This window comes from Pollachius pollachius (genome assembly GCF_949987615.1).
Source record: "Pollachius pollachius genome assembly, chromosome: 12".
In the NCBI taxonomy this organism is placed as follows: Eukaryota; Metazoa; Chordata; class Actinopteri; order Gadiformes; family Gadidae; genus Pollachius; species Pollachius pollachius.
In genome coordinates this window covers 13,897,922-13,923,674 of record NC_136945.1, presented here as the reverse complement: position 1 = coordinate 13,923,674, position 25,753 = coordinate 13,897,922, and the positions used below count along the sequence as shown (strand labels likewise).

The 25,753-nt window shown below is 44.1% G+C and overlaps 3 protein-coding genes across 4 annotated transcripts in view; 1 reads left to right on the top strand and 2 right to left on the bottom strand.

Moving 5' to 3' along the window:
- Positions 1-693: 693 nt before the first annotated feature.
- On the top strand, positions 694-13,985 carry ywhaba (tyrosine 3-monooxygenase/tryptophan 5-monooxygenase activation protein, beta polypeptide a). The gene is made up of 7 exons (XM_079748241.1): positions 694-815; positions 6,950-7,109; positions 9,033-9,173; positions 9,707-9,830; positions 10,579-10,742; positions 11,493-11,588; positions 11,759-13,985. Exons 2-7 carry the CDS (start codon positions 6,957-6,959, stop codon positions 11,813-11,815), a joined length of 735 nt encoding a protein of 244 aa, XP_079604367.1. The 5' UTR covers positions 694-815; positions 6,950-6,956; the 3' UTR covers positions 11,816-13,985.
- Positions 13,986-15,160: 1,175 nt separating this feature from the next.
- tomm34 (translocase of outer mitochondrial membrane 34) lies at positions 15,161-21,162 on the bottom strand. Its single transcript, XM_079748631.1, has 8 exons — positions 20,855-21,162; positions 20,207-20,336; positions 19,889-19,988; positions 19,348-19,500; positions 18,905-19,065; positions 17,161-17,308; positions 16,712-16,838; positions 15,161-16,475 (listed from the first exon to the last, which is right to left on the bottom strand). Exons 2-8 carry the CDS (start codon positions 20,325-20,327, stop codon positions 16,374-16,376), a joined length of 912 nt encoding a protein of 303 aa, XP_079604757.1. The 5' UTR covers positions 20,328-20,336; positions 20,855-21,162; the 3' UTR covers positions 15,161-16,373.
- Positions 21,163-22,298: 1,136 nt separating this feature from the next.
- The window catches only part of tgm8 (transglutaminase 8), a 9,190-nt gene continuing 5,735 nt past the window's right edge, over positions 22,299-25,753 (bottom strand). For both annotated transcript variants that reach the window (XM_079748775.1, XM_079748776.1), the window contains exons 10-15: positions 25,529-25,655; positions 25,140-25,399; positions 24,844-25,018; positions 24,545-24,708; positions 23,393-23,526; positions 22,299-22,996 (exon numbers count right to left, since the gene is read on the bottom strand). In XM_079748775.1, the coding sequence (XP_079604901.1) occupies positions 22,846-22,996; positions 23,393-23,526; positions 24,545-24,708; positions 24,844-25,018; positions 25,140-25,399; positions 25,529-25,655 (1,011 nt within the window). In that variant the 3' untranslated portion in view covers positions 22,299-22,845. The remainder of the gene's footprint in view (positions 22,997-23,392; positions 23,527-24,544; positions 24,709-24,843; positions 25,019-25,139; positions 25,400-25,528; positions 25,656-25,753) is intronic.

Here is a 25,753-nt window from a genome sequence, read left to right as displayed (position 1 = left end):
GTGCTTTGAGCTACAGTTGAACAATAAGAGAAATGTAATTGGACGAAATACTTGTCAGATAAACGCCAGTGCAGGCATGCCTATCGGCAGGCCTAACTATCTAAAACAGCCGAATACCAGAGGTAAGCACAAGTGCCGATATCTGATAAAATATAAATAATTTTCCATTTGCCTTCAGGTTATAGTGCAACAGGGAGGTTTTCACCATCTTATCTGTATCCTAAATTAGGAATTAGCAGATTTTTAGGTTTGACTTTTATTCATCCATTTTTGTTGTTGTTGTATTCCAGGAATCCTACAACAACAACAACAACAACAACAACAACAACAGCAACAACAACAACACTGTATCACACTTTTTAATTAAACCTACTGTTCTGTCAATAGTAAAGTGAGAGAATAAAACAGACACACAAGACCGACTACTCTGACTACCATAACACATTCCAGTTTAATAACTTGGAATTATCGAACCAAAGCCCGGACTTATGACATGATAGTGAACTCTAGATGCGACGACACACAGCGGCCGAAGACGAGAGACAGTTACCATGGCGATACGGAGCACGTCATCCACTGTCGCGGTTGCCATGGTCCTCATGTGACGTCAAAGCCCCTGCAAGATACTCCGGGAAGCCCCGCGGCCCGGTCGCGATGGTTACAGGCGTGGGGGAGGGGTGGGGTTGAGAGGAAGCGGAAGTGTCAGAGCAGGCGGAAGTGGTACTGCCCTGAATCCCCGGAGCAGCAGGACGGCTCGAGCACTCACATCATCCCCGAGAATAAATAGCAGGATCTCTCCCAGCGCACTCTAAAATGTGAGTTCCACCTCTATATCGGCTCGATTGACATGTTATCAACGGGGAAATAAGGGTGGTTTTGTGTTAACTGAACGACCCGTACACGGGCCCCGACGGCCAGTCGCGCCTCTATGCGGCGGAGGTTGCCTATTGTGGTCCGGGGTTGGGTGCAAGGACTTAGGCCAAGACGGGTGTGGGATTCAAGCGCAAGGAGTAATGGCTCTACAAAACACTTGCTTTTAGGTTACTATGGGGCTTAGTGATCCTGGATGGTTCCCTAATAACCGTATTTGGGGCGAAATCACCGAGTGGGATGGTGTGATTTGGTGCAGATCGGATCGTAGTGAAAGGGAGGGAGGGGAAGGCGAGTTTAGCCATTTTGACAGCTTAGCCGCGCCGCGTTTGACCGATATGCCCATCGGCTTTCTACTATGCAGCTAGGCTAATGAGCAGAGGTGACGTACAGGACACATTTAGGAGGGACTGTACATAAAATATATTCAGGTTTTTGTAATCGCTGATGTATGGCTATGCGCTCATTCGCCGCGTTGCGGTGTTTTCGCTGCCCAGCGCAACGCACACCATTTCCTGGGCGCTACCATCGCATTCACTTCAAAACGTGAACATGACTCGAATCAGCGTTTTACATTGACAGTGTACCGTTGTGAAATCGAGATCGACCTTTCATATACCGTTAAACTGTCCACACGTTTTCCGACTGAAGTGGGTCACTGAGCTTAGCGTCCGTGCTAAATGAACGGCCGCGGCTCTCTGCCGCATTCCCTTGCGGAACGGCCGCGCTCTGCCGCTAACGCGCTTTGATCGCTCCTTTCTTCAAATTCCGCAAGGCGCAGCGGCAGAGCGCGGCCGTTCCTTTCAGCCTGTTTTCCGCGAGGCCTTGTGGATGCAGTATGAAAGGAACGGTGTGCGGAATTTTCTGCCGCTGCCGCCGCCGCTCTAGTTAAGGGCAATATCTCTCCATCTTAAAAAAAATCCGCAAGGGAATGCGACAGAGGGCGTAACGCGACCAATTTACCGACATGTTCAGTAATCGTTACCGGAATAGGTTGTCTGCACCGGGAGAGAACTCGTATGCCGATTTCATATCTAGTTCAGTCGACGTTTGGAGCGAATTGAAGGGGTGCTCTAATTAGTTGTAGTTTTGAGACGACGGTCGCATTTATCTGGTGGGTTTAGTAACTGTCAAGGTTGCCTGACTGTTGAATACGTTTCCGATCGATTATAGTAGGTCTGTGTGACAATGCAGCGGGGAAGTACACACGCGTGTGTAATGTAAAGGCCTCATCCATTTATGCCGCGCCTGGGCTCAATCCAATGGGTTAGTCGCAGTACCGCATCACTTCTAGGGTGTATACATTGAATACAGATAAGATGAGGTAGACTTTATTTATCCCAGGGAAATAAAGAAGGCTCGGCAGGGAGTACAGTAATGGGAATTGTAAATGGAACATTTAAATAAGAATGCAAAACGCTATTTGTATGATTTTATCTATATTATATGCAAACATTCTGCATTTTGTAATTATTGTTGCTAAGCATTTATTGAGCATTAAGTTGGCACACGGAACTATAATACTTCACGTAATAGCATATTTCATCCTCTGATCCACTGAGTACTACTGTATTTGTAGGTTACGCAGTGGGCATGCTACAATTTATTTAGTAATCCACTGCTAAATTTAATTGTTACATTTTTGTCTTTGTACACTTGGAACAACCAGCTATTTTTCTAATTAATTGGGATAACTATAGAGAATACTACTGAATACGTACTGCAGAGGAAATCATAATGATTTTGTTGCAGTCTTTCTCAAGAGTTATGAGCATGTTATCATCAATTAAATATCCAGACTTCCACGGTGCATGAAATAGACGCTCCTGGATACTTATATCATAGTATATCACTTTATCTGGTTTGCAAGCGGTGGTGCCTGGGTGGAAATGACTACAGACAGGATGTTATACACGTGGGCTGAACACGCCTCTGAAAGCAGTTCACAGGAGTTTCCGGGCAATATAGGCAAAGAATAATGTCTAGAAATACAAGAAAAATTACAATGTCGATATTAGATATTTCTCAGCTTTCATTCCCCCAAAAATCTGACAGTCAAAGAACATATACTAGTCTTTTATCAATTAAAGCATAAAAACAGTGAAAATCCTCCATGTCAAAGGTTCTACATAAACAAGAACCAATTTCTAGTTTAGCAAAAAGAAGACAACATTGTACAGCAAAGTTGAGTCTTGTCTGGTAATTGACTCCCCTTGACAGTGGAGGGCATATATGTATGAACACCTTCATATGCCCTAACGCCACATTACGTTGTTTTATCATTCACGTTATAATGGCGTTTCATCTCTTTAGTCCAAGTGTAAAATAGTCCAGTGAATGGCATGTTGTGGCTGAGTGATCTTTAATACATCCATGTTTTGGATGTATTAGTCTTTCCTGGTCGTTTCCCTGTTTGGAAACTTAAAGAAGACTATAACTCTTTCAGAGAAAGTTGGTATCCAAAACCAACTAACAATAGAACTTCAACCAGTCAGGTCATCAAAAGCAATGTATACAGATGGCAATAATTATAGGTCTGAATGTAGCTTTCCATAATGAAGACATAAGAGGACTGTGTTTAGAAACGTTATAAGGCTATTTAATACCTCCTTTATTTCCTACAACATCATCTAGAGTGACAATGGTGACTATGAAAAAGATACCTGATTGTGATTCATCGTTTGCACTGATCTATTCACATGCAAGTAATAGTGAGAGCTTTGAATTATCGGTCATGGTGCAATTACAATCGTTGGGGAGGTTTCTCAAAACGGAAATTGCGTTATATGTGTACAGTCCCATTCAGCACTATGATTTTTGTTTTTATTGTTTTCTGACTTGATGAAACCAAAGATAACAAACAATTGTGTTCAATGTTACCTTCTTTCAAAAGAAAATGGAATATCGAGCCCTACTCAATAATGGAAGGTGATGTTTCATGGGCACTTCAATGGGTTAATCGATATATTCCCATACAAGGTTATGGCCCAACCCTAGCGCCAGTTCAGCTGAAAACCTGCTAAACCAGCTCACTCTTTAAGCCAACACTGCCACGCCTATTTAATGATTGTCAGCTCACACTTTCCCAAAAATGTAATACGAATACATTTTGATCGAAGCTGAAATGGAGACGCTGTTCTGCCCTGGGGTTATGTAACAGCTAGGCCCAATGCCTGGATATCAGGACCAACACTGGTGTTAAAGAACATGCTAATGTTAGAGTGAAGTTACACAGTGTTTATTTCTTGGTACAATTCAACTATAAATACAGATACAGATTGGAAATGGATGTATATCAAATGGTGTGTACATTTAAAATGTCCACCATATTATCCATGTTTGTTCTACTTGTGAAAACATAATTTGTAAGAAGAGTTTGTACCAAGTTTAAAGGTTAGGGTGGTTTACTGTGTCTGTTAGATAAGGCACAGATAAGGCTCTGATAGGGGTTAGCTGAGGGATAGTAAAGGGATCGGGAACGGTGATGAAGGCCAAGCAGTGTCCTCTCTGTACCGACCGGACCCCCCAGGGGGATGGTCTAGGAGCGGCTTTGTGCTGGAGAGTGGGGGGCGTTTCTTAGGGTGGTTCTCGTCCCTGCTGGTCGTGTGTGATGGGGACTTGTGGTGTTGGGTGTGTGAACTTGTGGTGTTGTGTGAGAAATTGTGGTGTGTGTGGTGTGTGACATAGTTTTGTGTCTTTGTGGCATGAACTTGTGTGTAAACTTGTAGTGTGAACTTGTGTGTGAATTTGGGGTGTGCGTGGTGTGAACTTGCAAGGTGATGTACTGTCTTTAAAAGACTGCATGATGTCAATGCGGTGTGACTATCTCATCGGACTCACTCAAGATAAGGTCATTCAGTTGAAATGCAAAATAGGTTCTACAAATGGCAGGCGACGTGCCGTCTCAAACAGATGCCAATCGGACTACAGGATCATATAAATTTGCGTGACTGGTTTTATGAGCCAACGTTTGATATTTAAAAGCGTAACATGTGTGTTGACTCATCTGCTTGTAACATGACCAGTGTTTTAGGCCTTTCACTGCATTAGTCTAGTAGTCCAACAAACTGTCTTGGTAGTACTGCTCTGCCAGGCTTGCCCCCCCCCCCCCCCCCCCCCCTGTACACAGGCTGGTCCTCAATGTGTGGCGACAGGGGCAGAACTCTCCCCTGGGGCCCAGAATATGGAGCTCCGGTATAGGGTTTCAAAAGGACACACAATATCTCCTGGATTGCACCTTCCTTTAAAAGGGATTATTCCCTGCCTAGTTATGCCCTGAGATATTTTCCACCACCAGTCGCGATGAACGCTCGTTAGGAACAGAGGTTAATAGACATGATGTAGCGGAGCTAATTCATACGAGGAAGACATCCCAAATAAGATGCTCCTTAGCATCCTTAAGGAAGATTCCGTATCCTTACCTCCTCTTTAAAGACCTTTATTCACTGCCTAACCACTACCGGCTTGTTGAAAACTTGCATTCACTATCTATCCCCTATCTGCTTCTTAATTTCCCATTTTTGTATTCACCATCTACCTGCTCATTGATGACCTCTCTCTACTGTCCAACCCCTACCTGCCCCTACCTTAATGACCCATTTCTGTATTTATGCAACTCCTACCTGCTCCTTATACTGTAGACCAGTTCCTGTATACACTATCTAGCTCCGACTTGTATCTATATTCACTGTAAGTTGCTTTCGATAGAAGTGCCTCTTAAATGAATAATGCATCATGTAATAATGTACCTTTGGGCTGCTAGAACCTTAAAAGGCCATTCCAATTCGCTTGGAAGTTCCTTAAATAACAGCAAGTCTACAAATCTGTAGACTCCAGGAAAAGTTATATCCCAGTATGCATTTCCTCTCGTTCAGACCCCAATCTGCATCAGCAAGTGACCATTTGTGCAGTAAAAATACAAAGTTTAGCAAACCTAGCCATCTTTCACTCTCATTCATCCGCTCGCTCTCCTTCACTCATCGGCCTAGCCAGAGGGGGTTGAATGATTGATTGATTGACTGATCGGGATGATATTGATCCAGTATATCATGCAGTGTGACTAGACCTTCTCTGGGTTGTTATCATGTGATATGATATGTGATATGTCTTGATCTGTGTAGGGCTGCATTACAGTAAGGCCGTATAGTCTTTGGACACGTTTAGAAACCTTTTGCATTACACGTTCACTCCCTCACCCGCCTTATGCGACAATGATTTTAATGTATGTCACAATATGCTTGATTGAAATATAAATACCTAATGCATTTTAAAGTATCGCTCTTTCTTTCACCTTGGTGGACACTCCCATTGGTGAAGTTACAAGCGGATGGATTTTGAAATGGCTTGTAATGACTAATCAGCCTCACATCTGGTGGTGAATTAGAGGCCCCTTAATCCAATTAGCACAACACCACTTTCTCCTTTCCAATCCGACACTGACGCACCACCAACCTTAAGTGTCTGCCTATTCAATATCTCTGGTCTTAAATGATTACTCTGCTGCTGCTAATCTCAAACCACTGGGAAAGCTGCTCCTCTCAACAGCCTGTTGACCTGAGGTTCTACAAGCCACACTCCAGATACTGTTGTAAACTGAGATTTGTCCACCGATAGTTTCAGATCCTGATTTATTATTTTTTTTTATTTTGGCAAATGACCCACCCCATACAATGTGGAACGTTGTATCTATGCAGCCCTATTTTTTGATAGATCCTTTAATGAGAAACAATGTGCCTGTGTTCCTGACATTTCAATAGAAACTCAAGACCGTAACTGCTGTTAGCGACCTTGTCCAACTAGGGGAAGTAAACTCTTGTGTTTGTTTCTAGACATTTCCAGCCTAGAAACAGGAACCAAGCCCTACCATCAAACCGCAGCGACGAGCCGCCGGGTCACATTTTCCATACTAACACTATATCACCAGGCCTCACTTGAAACTGAGCTCAGCCCATTTAAACCATAGTCATCAAATTACAGCTCTTCCTGGGATTTAGTTTTTTTATTTTTTCATTCGGTCTATAAACTGAGAACCAACGTGTGTGTGTGTGTGTGTGTGTGTGTGTGTCCGTCTGTCCTCCAGCCTAGCGATGGATAAGAACGACCAGGTCCAGAAGGCTAAGCTCGCGGAGCAGGCCGAGCGTTACGACGACATGACGGCGGCCATGAAGGCTGTGACGGAGCAGGGGGTGGAGCTGAGCAATGAAGAGCGCAACCTGCTGTCCGTCGCCTACAAGAACGTGGTACGTGACCCCTCGACTCCCCAAAACCTAGTCCTTGTGACCCCCTAGTCGACCCAAAGACCAGGGCCTACCATAACCCTCTCAACCCCTTGTTCCCTCCCTACTAACCCTGTTCCTCTTACCCCCTAGCCCCCCCCCAAACCCCCTAGGCGACCTACAGACCAGAGCCCCCCATAACCCCCTAGGCCCCACTAACCCCCTAGTCCCCAAAACCCCTGGTTCATGCAATAAAATTAAAATATTTATTCCAAACATTTCTATCTAATATCATAGTAATAAGCAAGACATCTACAAAACCCATATGCATATGCATTTATGGTATTATATATTTTCCTCCATACCTGATTCATTGCTGCAGTCTGCTAGCTTGTCAGTGTATCACAGACTCTTACTATCAATGGCCCCTATTTTACCATCAGTTATGAGGCTAATCAGTCATCAGAATCCATCCAGTTGTGACATCACAAGTGGCAGTGTCCACTGAAAACCAGGCACACAAGATAGAATAAGGCTAGATATACTTTTGGTAGAAATTCAGGTGCAGTAAGTTATTACTGCATCTATTACTGCATCTAAGTTATTCAGATGCAGGTGCCATTATAAACGCATAGGATTCATCCATTCAAAACCAATTTAAATGTTTTGAACACTACAATCTCAACGCTTATCCAAAGTGCCCTCATGACGGGCACCTTCTTAGCTCTTAAGAGCTACCCTATAGAGAACTGGGGCACAAGCATGTCTCTCTAAACCTCAATCTCAACCCATCTCACGGAGATGAAATGGAGGGGATTAGCCGTCTTCAGGGCTCGCTCAGGGCCTAGGGCGGCCGGCACTGCCTGTATTGTGTGGCGTAGGAAGGACATCCTATGAGTCATAGCGGCTGCACTCGGATGACTCTGTAGCCAAGACACACATAGCCAGACCTGCTTGTGTGGTGGCTGCTTAACCCTTCATATTGTTTTTTGAGCGTGAACAAGCGGTGCTTTGACACCTTTTCAAAAGCGTGCACTAGTGGTTCTTAACCTTCTTTCCGCCAGTCGTTTTGGGTTTGAAAATGTTTATAGCCCAGTTTGTTAAATTGTTTGTTTCTCCACACATGGTGTTTTAACCCAATCGACAACTGCACATTATGTCAATATCCCAGAAGATCTAAGTGCCTCGCACCATACTTGCAGTAACTGGTTGTAGTTTCCACGTGGCTATGAGTCATCAGCTCTTATGATCCACATGACACAAAGCTTACGTGTCTGTGATCGACCCCACCCCACATGGTATACGACTCGACAGCCACTAACTGTTCAGCTCTAATGAGGCACTGCCTGTGGTGGTTGTGAGTAACATGTAAATGTCGTGGATTGTGCATGCAAGGAAACTATCTCGGGAGTACATTGGCGTTCCAGAAATAATAAAGCAAATGTAAAACAAAACGAAAAGACACAGTTAAATAAATAGGTTACACCGCTTTGCAATGGCCGGGTACGCAGTCCGCAGACATTACGGCCCCCTCTACTATATATACATTTAGGGCATTTAGCAGACGATTTTGTCCTAAAAGACTTGCAATAAGTGCAATTGTCAGAAGGAAGAAAAACAACAATATATCGCTGTCGGTACAGTAAAGATATTCATAGAAAAAAGTTCCAAGCACCCATTCCCCATTTACAACAAACATAGCTAGGATAAGATGCTACGCAACATTAAGTTCCTGATACAGCGCGTACCATATAGGCACAGTCCTGATCGCAGCAGCCCGGGTTTGAATCCTGCCCGTGGTCCTTTGCTGCATGTCCTCCCCTCTCTCTCATACCTTCCTCTATCTCACTCTATAATAAAGCATAATAATGCCCAAAAAAATACGATGTCTATCCTGTGTGCCCGGGGCTGACCCTCGTTGTTCTCTGCTGTGCTCCTCCCCACCAGGTGGGGGCGCGCCGCTCATCCTGGCGGGTCATCTCCAGCATCGAGCAGAAGACAGAGGGCAATGAGAAGAAGCAGCAGATGGCCCGCGAGTACCGCGAGAAGATCGAGGCGGAGCTGGAGGAGATCTGCAAGGACGTGCTGGTGAGCCACATATAGGCCCTCCGCTCCCTGTCCCAGTACTGTCTCTGCTCCCTCCCTCCCTCCCTCCCCGTGCCTGCACTCTGTTCAGCATAGGGTGACCTAATTCAAAAAGCATAGCGGTGATGGTGGCATTTTTGCCCGACAGACGGGCCCAGAGAATGGAGTGAGTGCAGATGCTGGCTCCATGGGGTACGGGTACAATAAAGTATCCCAGAATGCTATGTGTATGCAGCTCTTATGATGAATACAAACTATTACCATGGTTTGGATGCCATAGTAGAGTGGCATACTGTTCAACACACCCACTTGTGTGTGTGTGTGTGTGTGTGTGTGTGTGTGTGTGTGTGTGTGTGTGTGTGTGTGTGAGAGAGAGGGAGAAACAGTTACAGTACAATTGCGTGCAAAAGTTCACGTGTAGAGAACGATACAGATGTTATCTTTGGTTAATGTGAATAATGCATGCCACTGATAACTTGTATGGGGGCTGTGTCTGAGGTGTGTCTGAGCTGACCTTTTTCCTTTGTGTTTTTTAGAACCTGCTGGATAAGTTCCTCATCGCTAATGCCACCCAGGCGGAGAGCAAGGTGTTTTACCTCAAGATGAAAGGAGACTACTTCAGATACCTGTCAGAGGTCGCCTCCGGAGCAAGCAAGAAAAGTCAGTGTTTCTCTACATTACTCCCTACTCTCTAATCGCTTGCTTCTACTATGATATGTCTGATCATGAACATCTCAACCCTAAATCTAACACCTAAACTACATTATCTTACATCATCTCAGTTCAAATCTGATGAACAGAAATCAGAGAAAGCTTTTTTTTTTTTTTACTATCTTGATCCTGATACTTGCGTTGTCAAGGAAGGAAGGCTGTGGAAACCTGTTGCCAAGCAACAGAAACCCATAATAGTCAGCTGTCAAAATGACCCCTCCCCCTCTTGGATATCAGCATTGAGATGGGGGGGAGGCACCTCCCTCGTTAATGAGATGCGACTCCAGACGATGTGACGCATGTTCGCTATCTTGGACCAAAGCTACAGGGATTCTGATCAGAGAATTAGGCTGCTGTTGTTCTAATGAATCATCCCAATATACCTGTTGGAATCCACCCGCTATCTGTCTAGACTCTAGTGAATGTCATATTCACTCTTCTGAAACATCTCTAATCTATATCTAAACCTAACGATCTCTAACCCAATATCTATACATAACTATCTCTGAATTTAAACCTTCAGTTAAACCTAAAACAAAATCCACACTTGTATTTTTCATTCACCTTTCATTTTGGGTGTGATACCCCAACATCTTCACAAATGTACAGTAGACAGACGCAGCTGATTCTGATGCATCATGGGGATTGTAGTTGCACTGGATGCTCAACCATACCTACCCTCCTTCCCTCGCTGCAGCCACGGTGGACAACTCCCAGGAGGCCTACCAGGACGCGTTTGAGATCAGCAAGAAGGACATGCAGCCCACACACCCCATACGCCTGGGTCTGGCCCTCAACTTCTCCGTCTTCTACTACGAAATCCTTAACTCCCCAGACAAGGCCTGCCAACTGGCCAAGCAGGTATAGTTAGTGCCTGCTCAGTTAGTGCCTTTTGTCTGACAATCAAAGGATTACAAAAAATAAATAAAGAATGGTGTTTTATTTCTGACACCTTGCATAAACTATGCAAAGGTGTTTTATTGGCAGTTAAGCGTTCACATAGTAGGCATTTTGTCTGTTTGTGAAGTAAATGAGATGACTGATGCAAAGCTAAGCCCCTTTCACACATACAAAGCTAAGCCCCTTTCACACAAACGTCCCGGTTAATTACTGTGATAAAATGGCAGGCACCGTCCTGCGCCTGTTCACACATGGCATAACAATGTCGTACTATGGGCAGCCGATAGCGGTAATGCAACACTCGTGGAGTGCCGATAGCATGAAATGGAGAGGAGCTTCCTTATGTCGGAACCTGTCCAGAAATTATTGGAAAAATGCAATGTCGCTGCATTATTCACAACCACTGTTCAGGCATTGATCCTGAAATTACTAGGTCTTGAGCAGGCAAATTGCCAATGCAAATTTCCATGAATATCGATCCCTGTTCCCCTTCACACGAAATCTTCCTGAACTTTACAGGGAAATACTGCTTACTAACTAAAGCCCCTTAGTTTAGTATGTCTGATAATGTTTACAGTTCAGTGTTTGAGGGTGTTTGAGGTGTGTGGTGTATGATAATGTTTACACTGCAAGGTGTTGAATAGTGTTTACAGGGGTGGGTGTTAGACAGTTGACACTGTTTATGGATGTGCCTTTTGTGTTTTTGTTCAGGCGTTTGACGAGGCGATCGCTGAGCTCGACACCTTAAACGAAGACTCCTACAAAGACAGCACCCTGATCATGCAGTTACTAAGGGACAACCTGACTGTAAGCGCACACACGACTGTCGAGAGGCAATTATTTGCAAAGGCATTTTGGTGGAGATTTGATTAATGAAGGATATCTCTCGTTCTCTCTCCCCCTTCCCATCTGTATGTCTCTCCTACCCTACCTCCCTGTTGGTGGTTATCTCTCTCCCTCCCTCTCTCTGTCTCCAGCTGTGGACATCAGAACATCAGTGCGACGAGCCTGAAGTCGGCGAGGGGGAGAACTAAAGCGCTCACCCCCCCCCCTCCCCCCTCCCCCGGTCCTCCCCACTCCCTCCACTCTCCACTCTTCCCCCCCTCCCTCCCTCCCCCCTTCATCTCAGACACACCCGCTGTGTCTCCAGCGCTGCCTTCTGTATAACCCGGCGGCATGAGGTGTGCTCTAACCCGCACCACCTGGTAGACACCAAACCCTAACATGAATAACTCCATCCCCTGCCCCCCCCCCCTCCTCTGCCCTCCCCAGGGTGCTGGGGGCGGAGCCAGGGTGGGGGGGAGGTGTGGTCACCCCACGGGGAGGGTCCCAGATACAAAACGACATACAGAACAAACAGATGTAATTAATGGTGGAAGTTGTATTTTATTTTTCTCGTCCCCCCCCCCCCCCCCCCCCCCCCCTCACCATCCACTAAGTATATAAGATCACATTCCTGGTCATATAATCCCCACCTCCCACCTCCTCTCCCCCCCCCCCCCCCCCCCCCCTTTCTGTCTAGACGATTAATGCATTCATATAGTTTCTCCCTTTGACGGCTTCTTAGTGTACTGGCAAAATGGCTGGTTTTATTCCACTCTAAACAAACAAAGGTTATTAAACTGTCCGTTTATTTTGAACAAACAACTGTGACGTTTAGTTATTCCTGCGTGGGACACCGGGCCCGGCGAGGGAGGAAGCACTCTCCCCCACAGAAGGGAAGACGGTCTGTTTTCGGTTTGTCTGGGACCGAGACGTGGTGCTGAGGTTTATACAGAAGGCTCATCCAAGGCAGTATTGCGACACTGACTAAAGTATAGAAAATTGCCTAGTCAATAAACACTGTCTCCTCAAATATCAATGCAAGCGGTTTTCATTTAATTAAATAAACAAGCAGCAAAACTCTGAGCCACATGAAGATCCATCTTTAGCTCAGCGTTTCCACACATATTTCCTGTTAAGTTCAAAGAGGGTGATAGCCTTTGAAGTTGCACCCTTATTAATGTCAATCACAGAGCTAAGTGAATCCATTACAGTGTAATGTGGCTGCCACAGATACAACATCAAGAAGTTCTAGACCGTGTTCAAGAACATGGGACAAGTTCTAGGAATGGGTTTGGACTGCCCTTTTGCTTTTCACACTTCTTCGGTTGTCCAACTAAGTGCTTTTAGCCGGAGTGGTTGGGGGTTAGGCAGTGCTTTGGCCTGTCGCACAAATGACAAAACATTTGAGAAAGTTTACGGTTCTGCTGAATACTAACCAATGTGATCTGCCGTAGAGTGGCGACAAACAGTACAATGCTCGGGGAAATGGTGCCACCTGCTGGTGCTCCATACTCTAGTTTAACAGCAAGGAGGCCAGAGTCTGTTAGCCAATCAGGAAAGACTCCCGTGTTTATCTAGATGGGAAATTAAAGGGTCATGATGACACAAACTTCCAAAATCTGATCTGAATCATCCACTGAGCAGCTCAATCTCATTTAAAGCATTCAATATCTTTATTGGTATTGTTAAATAGTTTTGGATGTTTCAACATCGCTCTGCTGCCAAAGGGGTGATGACCCAAACACGGCCACGGTTCAACCATCCGCAGCTTATATTAAACGGTTATATCAGTCAGTGTCTCAATACTCTTCATCGTTTCCATCCTCCTCCTCCCCATTCCGCCCATTTTAGATGTACGAAGATCATGTCTTTATTTTGTTTCTCGCTGAGGGCAAGTTTTCATGGACTGAATTGAATTATCACAAACCCCTTGCCATCTCTGTCTCTAGCTGAACTAAAAGGCAGTTAATCTATGCTTGATAAGGAGGGAGTATAATCTCATTCAGCAGTGAGTGTGGCTCAGAGTCTGTGTGTATATCTGCTCTCTCAACAAGCGTTCTGTTTTTACTGATCAGTATTCTGCTGAAAAAAGAAAAACGTTTAAACACAAAAAAAATCTACTTTGCTTCTGTGGCGGTTTTATTGCTTAGCGCACGTGGTTGTGAGATCTTAGAATTTAGCTCAGACACCCCCGGAAAAAAAAAGTACCCTAAAAAAAAACTTCCTAACCATCTTCTTCCCCGGTTATTGACGTAATACTAGATTTGTGTATGTCTTTTAAAAAATAATTCCAACTCTAGTTTCACCTTACATGTTATAAACAGGACAAAGATGTAAAAGACAATTTAAAGTGAAAATAAAAGTTTTATCAGTTGAGAAGCTTCCCTGCTGTTTATTGTGACCGGTGGCTTTGGTTGTGGTACATCAAACCTAAATATTAACATTTACACACCATACCTTACTCATTTTTCCTAAAATAAAAGATTATGTAAGCTGGAACGTTATAGATCGAGCTCTTTTAAATAACCCATATTTGACCCCCTGGTGAAATGTTGATTAGCCATTTTGAAATCAACCCAAAAGTGACATCCCACGATTTCTACCACACAACATTCAAATTATATAGATCACCAGTATATTATGCTTGTATAAATACAAGAATACGGCCTTATTACAGCAGCTATTCCACACAGAAGTGGAATCTTACCTCCATTGTAAGGCTAGAGTGGTCCGCATGAGCCCTCATGGACTGGAAGTAGGAAATCTTGGAGCCTCCTAGTCCAAACGGGAGACTGCAAGGAGGTGTGCTGGAATTTATCACTTGTGCCCTCATCCCCTACATAATCCCTCTATATATATATAAATCACTATATAGTACAATATTTAGGGTACTGTGGGATTTCGGACACAAATTATTTGAATTGGTCGCATAAACAAGTAGACACATGAAGAACTAACATGTCCTCACCTCTGATGGATGAATCTGTGAACGCTATGCATCATGGGAAATAGTGAAGAAATGAGTCCAATCACATGTACACTTTCACAGTGCAATATGGCTATCAAGTAGTGCACTATGTAGGGAACCAGACACCTACAGAATACCAACACCCCAGCTAGTACACTTTAAAGGACACACGTAAACAAAAACTGCCATCATGGAATATCACATGAGGCCGTCTCATCTGCAGCCATTTTAAGGACATTGTGACTGGCAAGAGAGTGGGTGAGGTCAAGACAGAGTCCCTCTCCTTTATAAACAGGCCTTCCTAACCAGGGGTATGTCTATAGGTTTGAAGAAAATAAAGAAAAAGAGGTAGGCTTTTGATCAGCTTTGATTGTATTAATAGAATATTCTTTCCAAGGTTTGTTGGTCTGGAGGGCTGATGAAGGGTTAGCTGAGCCATACTGATGGAGGACATGCTGAGACACAAGATTATGTGAACACAGCTTTATATCAATCATCAAAGGCCACAGATATGATACTCAGGTAGGCTCACAGAACACGAAAGAACCAAGTAAGAACTTTATTGGAAAGGTAATTCAAACAGGTCAACCGTTACCATTAAATTACATTTGTAGTATTTTGAAGCAGGCAAAACGTACAGTACATCCTCAGTATGCATTACATCAAACGTGAAACCGAGGACGGCTGCTATTGATCAGACATGATGAAATCCCCAAAGAACAATGAAAGATAAGTGGTTGAGTTTGCAAGTGTGGGGTGGATTTCCTCCTCCGAGGTCCACTGAACTTTGGAGGACAAAGGAGTCGCAGAACACCTCCAAATCATCCCAGAACCATGTGCTGAAGTCACCGGGAGGCATTGAAGTTAACCGGATGTAACTAAAAAACATCCCGTAGTGGGAGGTCATCTTGATGACTAGAAACCAAGTGGAGTGCTGTTGCTCTTACGTGGAAGCAGAAAGTGAGATCTTATCCTTCACAGTGAAACCAATGCTCTGAATCGTGTTCATCTGCTTTGTTAGGTACAGCCTTCAAAAAAAACAGATCAAACCACATTAGTATCAGCAAGCAAATACATTTTTTATGCGTTTCTGATCGGCTCACTTAAGTGCATGTGATGTGACTTAGCATAACATCACACAAAACCAGTCTAAGCCAATCAGAAACTAGCCAGCTAGTCAGGTCTAAGAAAACACCCAGGATATCCTCGAGGGCATCACACCCAACATCCAAGTCAACCCAGGAACATGAAAACAGGTTTACAGACCATAATAATCCCTGTAACTGATGAGTTGTTAACCTAACAGCAAAGGCAGGAGGAAATGAATTTAAAGAAGTTGGTTGAAAGTTATTTAAGAACTATTGGTATGTGAGTGTCATTAACATTCATAAATACTAGTAAACAACAAATATCTCCGCAAAACTTAATTTTCAGAAACTCATACTGAAGGCTCGGGTGGCAGAGGGGAGTGATTTGTTGAGGCAGCTGGAAACTCTGCTGTTCATCCTTGGGCCATTGTGAAGACACTGGACCAAAGATAAACGGACGATTGTCCCGTCAGTATTCAAAAACAGAGGCCAGCTGAACTAGCCACGGCTACGCTCGTTTCAACTCAAAACGGACAAACGCTGAAGAATTCCCAACATGCGTTCAAGGGAAGGCAGTAACCCTGCTCTGTTCTCCTAAACAGACCAATCATGTCCCTGCCCAGCCAAACGTCCCTCCTCCTCAATCTCCTCCCCCCCCTCTCAAGGCAGTCACATGATTGTCTCCACTTCCTCCACCTTCTTGGAGAGCCATCACTTCTTCTTCTGGACTTCTTGCAGCAGGTTCAGTGCGGCCGTGTTCTTGGGCTCCACTCTCAGCAGCCTGTTGAGGTCCTCCATGCACGCTTTGCTGTCCTAAAAGACCATGCAGAACCATTAAACCGTGGTCCTCAAAGCCTTACACTCTAAACAACATCTGCAGCGATTAATGTTATATATTTGTGCCACCAGATGTGAGACTGTGTAGCCATGTCCATTTGTGACATCAGAAGGGGGAGCGTCATCCTACCAGCCTACCAGGTGGTGCGGTCAACCTGAATGGAGGAATGCAGAATAATGCCATCCTATTATGATCATGAGGTCCTTGTCACCTTGAGCTCCCGGTGTGCCTGGGCCCTCCTGTAAAGAGCCTTGATGTTGCTGCCGTCCATCACCAGAGCCTCATCACAGTCCCTCACCGCCTCCCTGAACTGCTTCACTGACAGGTAGCACAGAGCCCTACACACACACACAGACACACACGTTAGGAGCCATTTTTCACCATAGAATGATTCAGTCAAACCAGAGCAAGGGAGAGAGAGAGTAACAGAGTGAAGAACAAGGTAAATAGATGGGTAAACGGGTGTAGAGGGAAGGACGATAGAGGTGTAGAATCAGGATGGACGCAGGGTTCTCAATACAGAATGTAGAAGTGGCGCTACGCCAGCGCGCTCCCTTTGCATATCTTCCATGCAGCGCTTACAGGGGCGGCGCTATTCAGAAGACCTGGAGGTGTAGGAGAGGCCTCATGGCGAGAGGGACGGCGGTAGAAGGAACAGACCTGTTGGTGAGGGTGGTGATCTCTGTGGGGTTGAGCTTCAGACTCTGGCTGTATTTCTCCACAGCCTTCTGGTACTGGCCCTTCTTCACCAGAGCGTTCCCCTCATCCTTCAGAACCTGGGCCTTGCGCACATCCTGCTGACTAGGAGCTAAGGAGGGGAGAAAGAAAAAGGTGGATTTTGGGAAACAAAACCTTTTTTAGGCAGCACGTCATTGGTAGACTGACTAGACTGGTTCCGTGAAATGTTCCCGATGCACTGTTCCTTACATTCGGTTCTATACAGAATATTCATTTTAAATGCATCTAAAAATTGTATAGCAAATTCCCATTATCATCTTGGGCATATATTAGCATCATTAAACAAATTATATTTGAGCGACACACTTCTATAAGTCATAAATGCAGTCGTACAGTCTGACTGATCCGAGACAGAAAGACTTGGCTTGTAATAGTAAGTGTGCATGCATCCGAGGCATAGAAAGAGGAGCGAGATAAAGAGGGTGACAAATGACCGTCTTTGTAGCTATAGCATATCTGGAGAGTTGGAGTTAAGATATTTTGCCATACAAAACCAAACCTTATCTACGACTTCTTGGCAAAGATGAGTTATGACTCAGTTATGACTAAGGTGCCAGTTAGTACTTCAAAAATGATTTCATTGTCCAAGACATGGAGTACCCAGGTGTCAAGTGATTCCTCAATAGAATGCACTGTATTTCGCCAATTTGTCTGTAAAACTATAGGTCATATCTTACTAGTAAGATAGCGATCCGAAGATAATAAAGTGTCCTCTCCAGGGCCATTGCCCTTCCCTGTGCCATTGTAGAAACATGGCAGGTCAACATGCCATGTAAGCAAAGGATTTTGGCCGGCCAGCCTTTATTTGTAAAAAATAGGATGTGATTTTTTCATTAACATTATTTAATCCACTATCGATCAACATTGACTGCATACATGTCCAGGTCATTTTAAGCTACAAGCTAGTTAATTATTTCAACTTTAACTTAAAGTCGCAATGTGCAGGTAATCGGAGGGAGAATTTCAGAATTCCAAAAAACTAAATAACCGTGTTCCGTCGACAAATGTCTGCCATGACATAGTGTAGCTCGATTGGCCTTGGTGGCACGAGTGGGAGGGGTTTTGGAGTGACAAAGGTACGAATCTTAAGAACGAAGAGAGAGGTATGGAGCGCCCAGCATTTTTATTTGTAGAATAAGGAAGTGATTTTATTAACATATTTAAACCACCATCGATCAGCATTGACTAATAGTAATTTTAAGGTACGAGCTAGGTGAAATGTTACGTATCGCTACTTTCATTTAAGTGGCTATTCAAATACATAGGCATCTAAAATAAACAATTAAAAACAAATGGAATGTAGTAATAGATGAAAAAAAGACATAAAAAAACAAGATATCGGAATTGAAACACGAGTTACTGCACGTTGCTGTTGTACTGCCCATATATAGCAATTCATAGTTATACAAAGGCAGCGCTTAAGTATCTGTATTTTTAGGGGTCATGTCAAAAACATTGAGGATTTCTTCAGGGCAAAAATTACTTATGGAGTCATTGTTTATTGATAGTATTCCACGCAACTACTTACAACACAATTGGTTGGGTGGTCCAAAAAAAAAAAAAAAAAAGTCATTTTTCTGAGTTTCCCCGTTGACATAGATACTGCATTTGCCTTGGCAGGGCAGTTAATAGCGGGACATGGATTAGGTGTGTGTTTACTGCGTACCAGGTACGTCCCTAGCTCCGTTATGCTGCTGTTTGGGGGTGTTGGAGCTCTGTCTAGCCTGCTGGGCCAGCCTCTCTCGGACCTCCATCGGTACCGCCGGGGTCTCTGGCAGCTTCTCCCTCCACGCCAGCCCGTCCATCTCTGTCAGAACCTTTGTCATCCTGGGACACCAGACAAAGAGGACAACACCACACTTAATACAATGTCTCATCTATTGTTCAACACTTCATGTGCCAAATGACAGTATTTTTATGAAAACATTATTTGTTTGAGTTTTATTATTTTAGAAATGTTCCTGGGCTCAATTCCCCCTGGCCATACCTGTAGGCATCTTTGAGCAAGACACTGCTTCACTGCTCATTAATGACGTATATCTGAATTCACCTCAAGTCTCCTTGGATACAATCTGCTGTATAGTTGAACTAAATGGTAAATAATCCTACCGGTTGGTTCCGTCGTGTGCGGCGGGGATGTTGCAGTCCACCTGCAGGGCGGTCTTGTAGTCCACGTAGGCCTGCCTGTAGCGCTCCATGGCCTCGTAGGCAGCCGCTCGCCTCAGCAGGGACTTCACCCCAAATGGCACCAGATCCAGAGACCTGCATACACAATGGAACCTAGTCAATACGAAGCCATCAGCCCGAGAAAACTACAACAACCAGGAAGGCTTTTAGGAGCCAAACAGCTCTTGAAGCCTGCAACCAGAAATAAACGGAGTTAGTTGCAGCCTAGGATACCTGCAACCAGGATGGAACGATAACAAATCACAGGTTATATGCATTCAAAGTATGGAAGAATGAATTGGAAGAATGAATTGGAAAATCTTCTTACTGGCGTCGTACCAAACTAAACATAACCAGCAGACTGGTTTATCGCAGATAGTGACAAGTCCAAGAGAAAGACAGGAAGACTAGTTCAACTGAGACAGACAGATGTGAACTAGGAGAGAACACGGACTGGACTAGGAGAAAGCCTGTGAGTACGTACATGTTGCAGTCCTTCACACACTCGCTGCAGTTTCCATCCTTGAGGTAGCTGGCAGCCCGGTTGGAGTAGAGAATGCTCAGGTCCTCTGGGCCCTTCTTGCCTGCACAGGAAGAAAATGTTTGTTCAATGACCAAATGCTATCTTGCCATTCACATAAAATGGTGTATGAAGGGAGACAAATGTCAGACAAATAAAGATGACGGTAAACCAACCCATAACAGAGCCATCTTAATAGCATAGCTGCTACTAGACTTTCCAACAACCCTAATCCACTGATAAAAACATGAAACATCACCTGATCAGCAGAAACAAACCCACCTGACTTCTCAAATTCTTTGATAGCCTGGCTGTAACGCTCTGACGCCTCTCCGTACTGTCCTTTCTTGAAGCTCTCATTCCCTGCTTGCTTCAGCTCCAACCACCTGCATCTGGGGGGCATCTTCTCAGCCTACCGTCAGAAGTGAATACCAGGGGGGATATTTCAATACCACAAGATCCACATTTATTCACATTGAACGGTTATACCGATCTAGACCGAGGGATTCAGCTGAAACATAAGACTAATAGATTTAAAGAATTAGTCACCCAAGAAAATAACTACTTGACTTGGTAACAATGTTATTGTACAAGATGTTACTATAACATACAAGCTAATCAAATAGTGATATAGAGCAGCGTTGCTGCGTTGGGTTGAGTAAATATCCAACCCTAGGCTAATTTGAATGGACGTTAAAGGGGTAGTTGGACAGAATTCCCTTTAAAAGTATCCCTGTGCGACACCTGCATGTCTATATAATCACGTTATTGTGAAGACATTATAACTCGCAGCAGATGCGACACGACTCATACATGTTTATTGCCGGTCTCGTTTTGTTAAGAGCACCGGCGGCTAGCTAGCACATTGTACAGCTAGCTAGCATGCTAACCAGTAGCGCTAGTCCCTGCTAGTACAATACGGTCACTTACCGGCTGCAGTCTTCCACGGAGTAAGTCAAAAACGAGTACAACTCTACCTAGTCTCTACTGATGTCTTTAAATTAAAGCTAATGCTAAGCGTTTCAGTCAGGTCCACAGCGACAGCTTCAACAAATGCGAGGTGTTTTATGTTGTCCTGTGCTGTGGTATTCTTTCTCTCCTGTCCCGGCTCATGTCAGACCGACACACGCTTTCTTCTGGTTTCTTGAATGCGGAAAGGGAAGGGGTGGTCGTCTCTCGTAAGTTCTACAGTGAGCTGGGCGGAGGATAAACTTCAGCCCTCGCAGCTTCGCTTTCAATTCCCGAGTAACCACGCAGAAGAAAAAGCCGAACAACGCGGTCAAACGCCAAGTATCGCGGGTATTCAGAATAGTTATTTTATAAAAATAAAAAAAGTCAAACGTCAATATTGTATGCGATACATTTTTATTACGTGTCAACGTTTTTTAGAAATTCTTTTAAGAAAATCGAAACGTATTGTTCTCCTAAACTTGATATAGGCCTATTGTGCTGCTTATTTTTTCTAGCCACACGATGGTGGTCTAAAGCCGCGATTCAACTAAAGTCCCAATAACTACATTTAATTGGACTTTCATTAGGGGCCATTGTGGGCTGCGTTTCCACCGCGGTGTAAAGAACCGCCGAGGTCAGCTCTTTGAGGTCCTTAAACTTCACAGACTTAACGAATAAAGACATTAACAAGTCAAGCGTGACATACTGAGCGAAAAATCGGACCAACAATCGCGTCCACTATCATTTACGAATGTGCGGCTTTTTCCAGTAAGTATCGAGGCGGTGGAGAATATTTAACCCTCAACCTCATATAGCCGGTTAATATGAGCAAGTGCTCCGTACTTTCATCAAAATTCCCTATGTAGGCCTATTTAGGTTATTTAATTATTATGGAGTTTGATAATGAATCCATGTGTAAAGTAGTGTAGCCTAGACACACTAGCCTAAGCTAGAATACCAAAAGAATAAATAAACTGTAGGTTTGCATGGAATTAAATAAACAAATAAGGCAATGGAATAAATAATCACATCCAATAATGGATGTGTTATTATGAATTGAATATGGCATCCTTTTGAAAAACGTATTTATTTCAATATATTGAGTCCCTAATTTATATATTTCATAGCCATATTTATTTATGGAGTATTTCATCAAATGGCATTCCATAGTATTGCGGCTGAAGTTGGCTGAGATAATCTGCTGCGATTTTCCACCAATCAGAAATGTTTACCCCCCGAGGTTACTGAACCTTTTAAAAGTCCTGCCTAGCATTACTCTATCTGGGGGTAAAATAATGTCCTCAGAACTTTATTTAGTTCTTTATCTGGTTCCTGCAAAGGTTTGCGGCTTAAAACTATTTTTACTGAACTCAAGGACAAAGAAACAAAGCGAAAATAGAGCAATCCCATACAACCTCTTTAATAACATTGAATACAATGAATCGTAAACACAACTGAACAGCAAAAGCAAACTAGAAAATGCATTCTCTCCAGAGTGCTGTAGTGCAAAGTGAGGTTGAAAATATGTTTTAAAAAACATAAAGACGTTTAAAAAAGGTGAACGCGTGGATGTCAAAGATGTATCTCTCCCTTCAAGTATGGGAGAAAGATTATGTTTCTAGGTCCTAGGGCTTCTTGTTTCTAGGAAATATTAAATATCTAGGTATAATATAGACATGAAAATATACAAAGCGGGTTTCAAACTAAAACTGTTGAATCTCAATAAGTTTAAATTATATCTGTTTGTTGATATTTAAAGAAAAAGTTTGTTGATTTGTGAATATTATATCGGAAATAATAAAGAAAGAAAGAATAAATCCTCAGTATAACAATAGGGTTATGTAGGGTAATGTTTACCCCTTAAATGATTAAGGTTATGCAGAACAGCACTTAATTAGATTCATCAAGATTCATCTTTCTCTTTAGCTGGGGTCCCAGAATTCGTCACCATGGTAATGGAGTGTTCTAGCCTAATGTCGTCGAACGTCGATGGTGACGCTGGCCTTGACATCCCTGAAAGTGGAGCAATCGAAATCCACCACCAGGGTCTTCTTTCCAATCCTGTACGGCGTGAAGGAAAGTACTAACCGTATGCGGTGACCGGGTTTCAGGTCCGGTAAACTGGGCAAAAGACACACACACGCAAAAACACATGGTTATTATAAATAAACTGGTATAAGCCATTCATATAAAAAACATCAGATGCACATCAGACACATTGCTATATCAACGTAAACCTATTATATATCCAAGGGCCTTAAACTTCTATCTTAAAGGTTCTCTGTTCAAACCCGAGCCTGCCTGTAGGCATCTTGCAGCACATGCTACTTAATAAATATATAATACGAAAACAATTAGCTGTTAAGCTAAATGGCTGAAAAATGGTCAACTGAAAAATAATGGTGAACTAGTGGGCAAAAAATGCATACTCTAAGTACATTAGATATGGACATCATACATCAAAGGGACATTTCATATGAACAGATGATTGTGTGAATATCTTTCACACACACACACCTCGCTTCCACAGGGTTGATGAGCAGGCCGCTGCCACTGACATGGAAAGAGCAGTTCTGTAGGGTCTCCTGTATGGGATTGCTGAAGGCCACATCTACTTCCAGCTGGTGGTAAAGCCAAGCCACGCCTTTCACCTGGAACATAAGTAGATACATAGCAGTTACAGTACTTATCCCCATCCTTACACTTAAATCCATGTGGACGGGCTACACACAACCAGCCACAGGGCCTATCTCTGTCCCTTACGGAGAAAAGGAACCATACCGGTTAACAGTAACAGTCATTTCTCAGAATATCTATGGTCATACTTTGACATGGAGCATGACCAATACCTGTTATATTATAGTAACCATTCAGTCCTTTCATCCGATCATCTTGGATGGCCAGGTAGAGTTGAGGGCATCTTGACCTAGCATGCCTTCAGGTAGACTGACGAAATTGGGGTTCTACCAGAACCTTTTGACTTGGGCTGGAGACACACACCCTGACCGCTACACTGCCCTGCCCCCAGCTCCCTCAACCAGAAGCTTGGCTTGCTTACCAGAGAATGCTGCTTAACATTGCAGCCGAGACCTCAAAATAACCTTTGTGTTGTTAACTTCTGAATGAACTCCCATGGCAGGTACATTGAACTGTAGGTCAACTTGCAGAGAGCTTGAGAGCTGTAATGTATTGTGGCCTGTTAGAGTGCTTTAACAGTGCATGTCTCATAATATATCATTCCAGACAAAAGGCAGGCAAGGTGTTGAATGTGTTTGATGTGTGAGTGGTGTTCAACACACAAAACAGCCAATCAATCCAAACCACAGACCTGAACAGGTTCCCGTTACTATAGAAACAGCACTGCTTCATGTAATGAGCTCAACTGAAGTGCAGCCAACACCAGGCTACAATGTGTAAGGCACCGACATTACTTGTGCCAACCTGTATCTAGATGTCTGACATTCCACAGCTACTTGGGTCAACAATTCAAATAGATATTCCCTAGCTTCCCTCTGACAAATCATATGTTCCTGTCCATACCTGTCTGTGGGTGGCTGTCTGTTTCACTACAACTTGTTTTTGATGACACTGTATTGTGTTACCATGGTGTGTGTATTTGTGTGTGTGTGTGTGTGTGTGTGTGTGTGTGTGTGTGTGTGTGTGTCTCACGGTGATGGAGATGGGAGGATCCTGCAGGACTATGTTGTTCTCGGCTAGGTACACCAGCTTTGGGTGGTTCTGGTCCGTGGCCAACACAGAAACGTTCATACTGTCACAGTCAAACAGGTGTTCACCGTACACCGAGAACGGGATCACCAGGGCAACGGACAGAGCTGGGGGAGATAAATCAAGGAGGCAAGGACTGTAACAGAAACAAAATGAGAAACAATATGAAACTGAGATAAAGCAACCGCTGTGTGTGTGTGTGTGTGTGTGCGTTCGTGCGTGCGTGTGTGTGCGTGGATTACCTCGTCCAGGCTGCAGGGTGTGTTCTTCTATCTTGGTGAGGACGTTGGCGGCCGGTACGCCAGTGTATAGCATGGTCTGGGCGTTGACCCGCAGAGACAGAGATCTGGGCACCTGGTCCCCGCTGCTCAGGGTCAACTTCAGATGGACGTCCTGCCCACTGATCGGCGTCGATGCCTGCACACACCCCCCAGAGACATCAACAACATGATCCAGGTGACCGGGGCTTACTGGAAATCTGTGGGCAGGATAGTTGGACAAAACCAAGTCATCGACAGGAAGTGATGTCACGGCGTACCTCCTCAATCTGCATCACCACCATCTGAGGGAGAGGCGCAGTTGGGACAACAGCGTTCTCCTCCACATTTTCCTCCACGGTGATCTCCCCGTTCCCCCCGTTCCCTATGCTCCTTCCTCCCTCAGCATTCTCCTGCTCCTCCTCCTCTGCTTCGGTGCTAAGGCCCTCCGGGCCGAAGCTGATCTTGTGCCGGGTATGCCCCTCCAGTGAGTAATCCCTGGTGATGGCATGCTTGAAGGTCTTCCTCTCCAATTCAGTTCCTGTTTGGAGAACCACACAGGAAGTGACATGAGTACAATGTTCTTTATTGGATTTTGGTCATTTTGTGGTTTACTTTGTGTGTGTGTGTGTGTGTGTGTGTGTGTGTGTGCGCGTGTGTGTGTGCGCACCCTCTCTGTGTTTGTACGTGGCTGTTATGTTCTGCCTCTTGTCAGAGCCGATTGACTTGGTGGAGATGTTCTGGCCCACTCGCTTGGTGTCCGAGCACACCTGCTGCTTCGGGTCGTTGGACATTAGCTACAAAAAAAAACGTACAATTATTGACCCTTACAAAAACCCTTAAATCTCTAGTATGGGTATATATTCACACATAATCATACTATTACTGAAAGGCA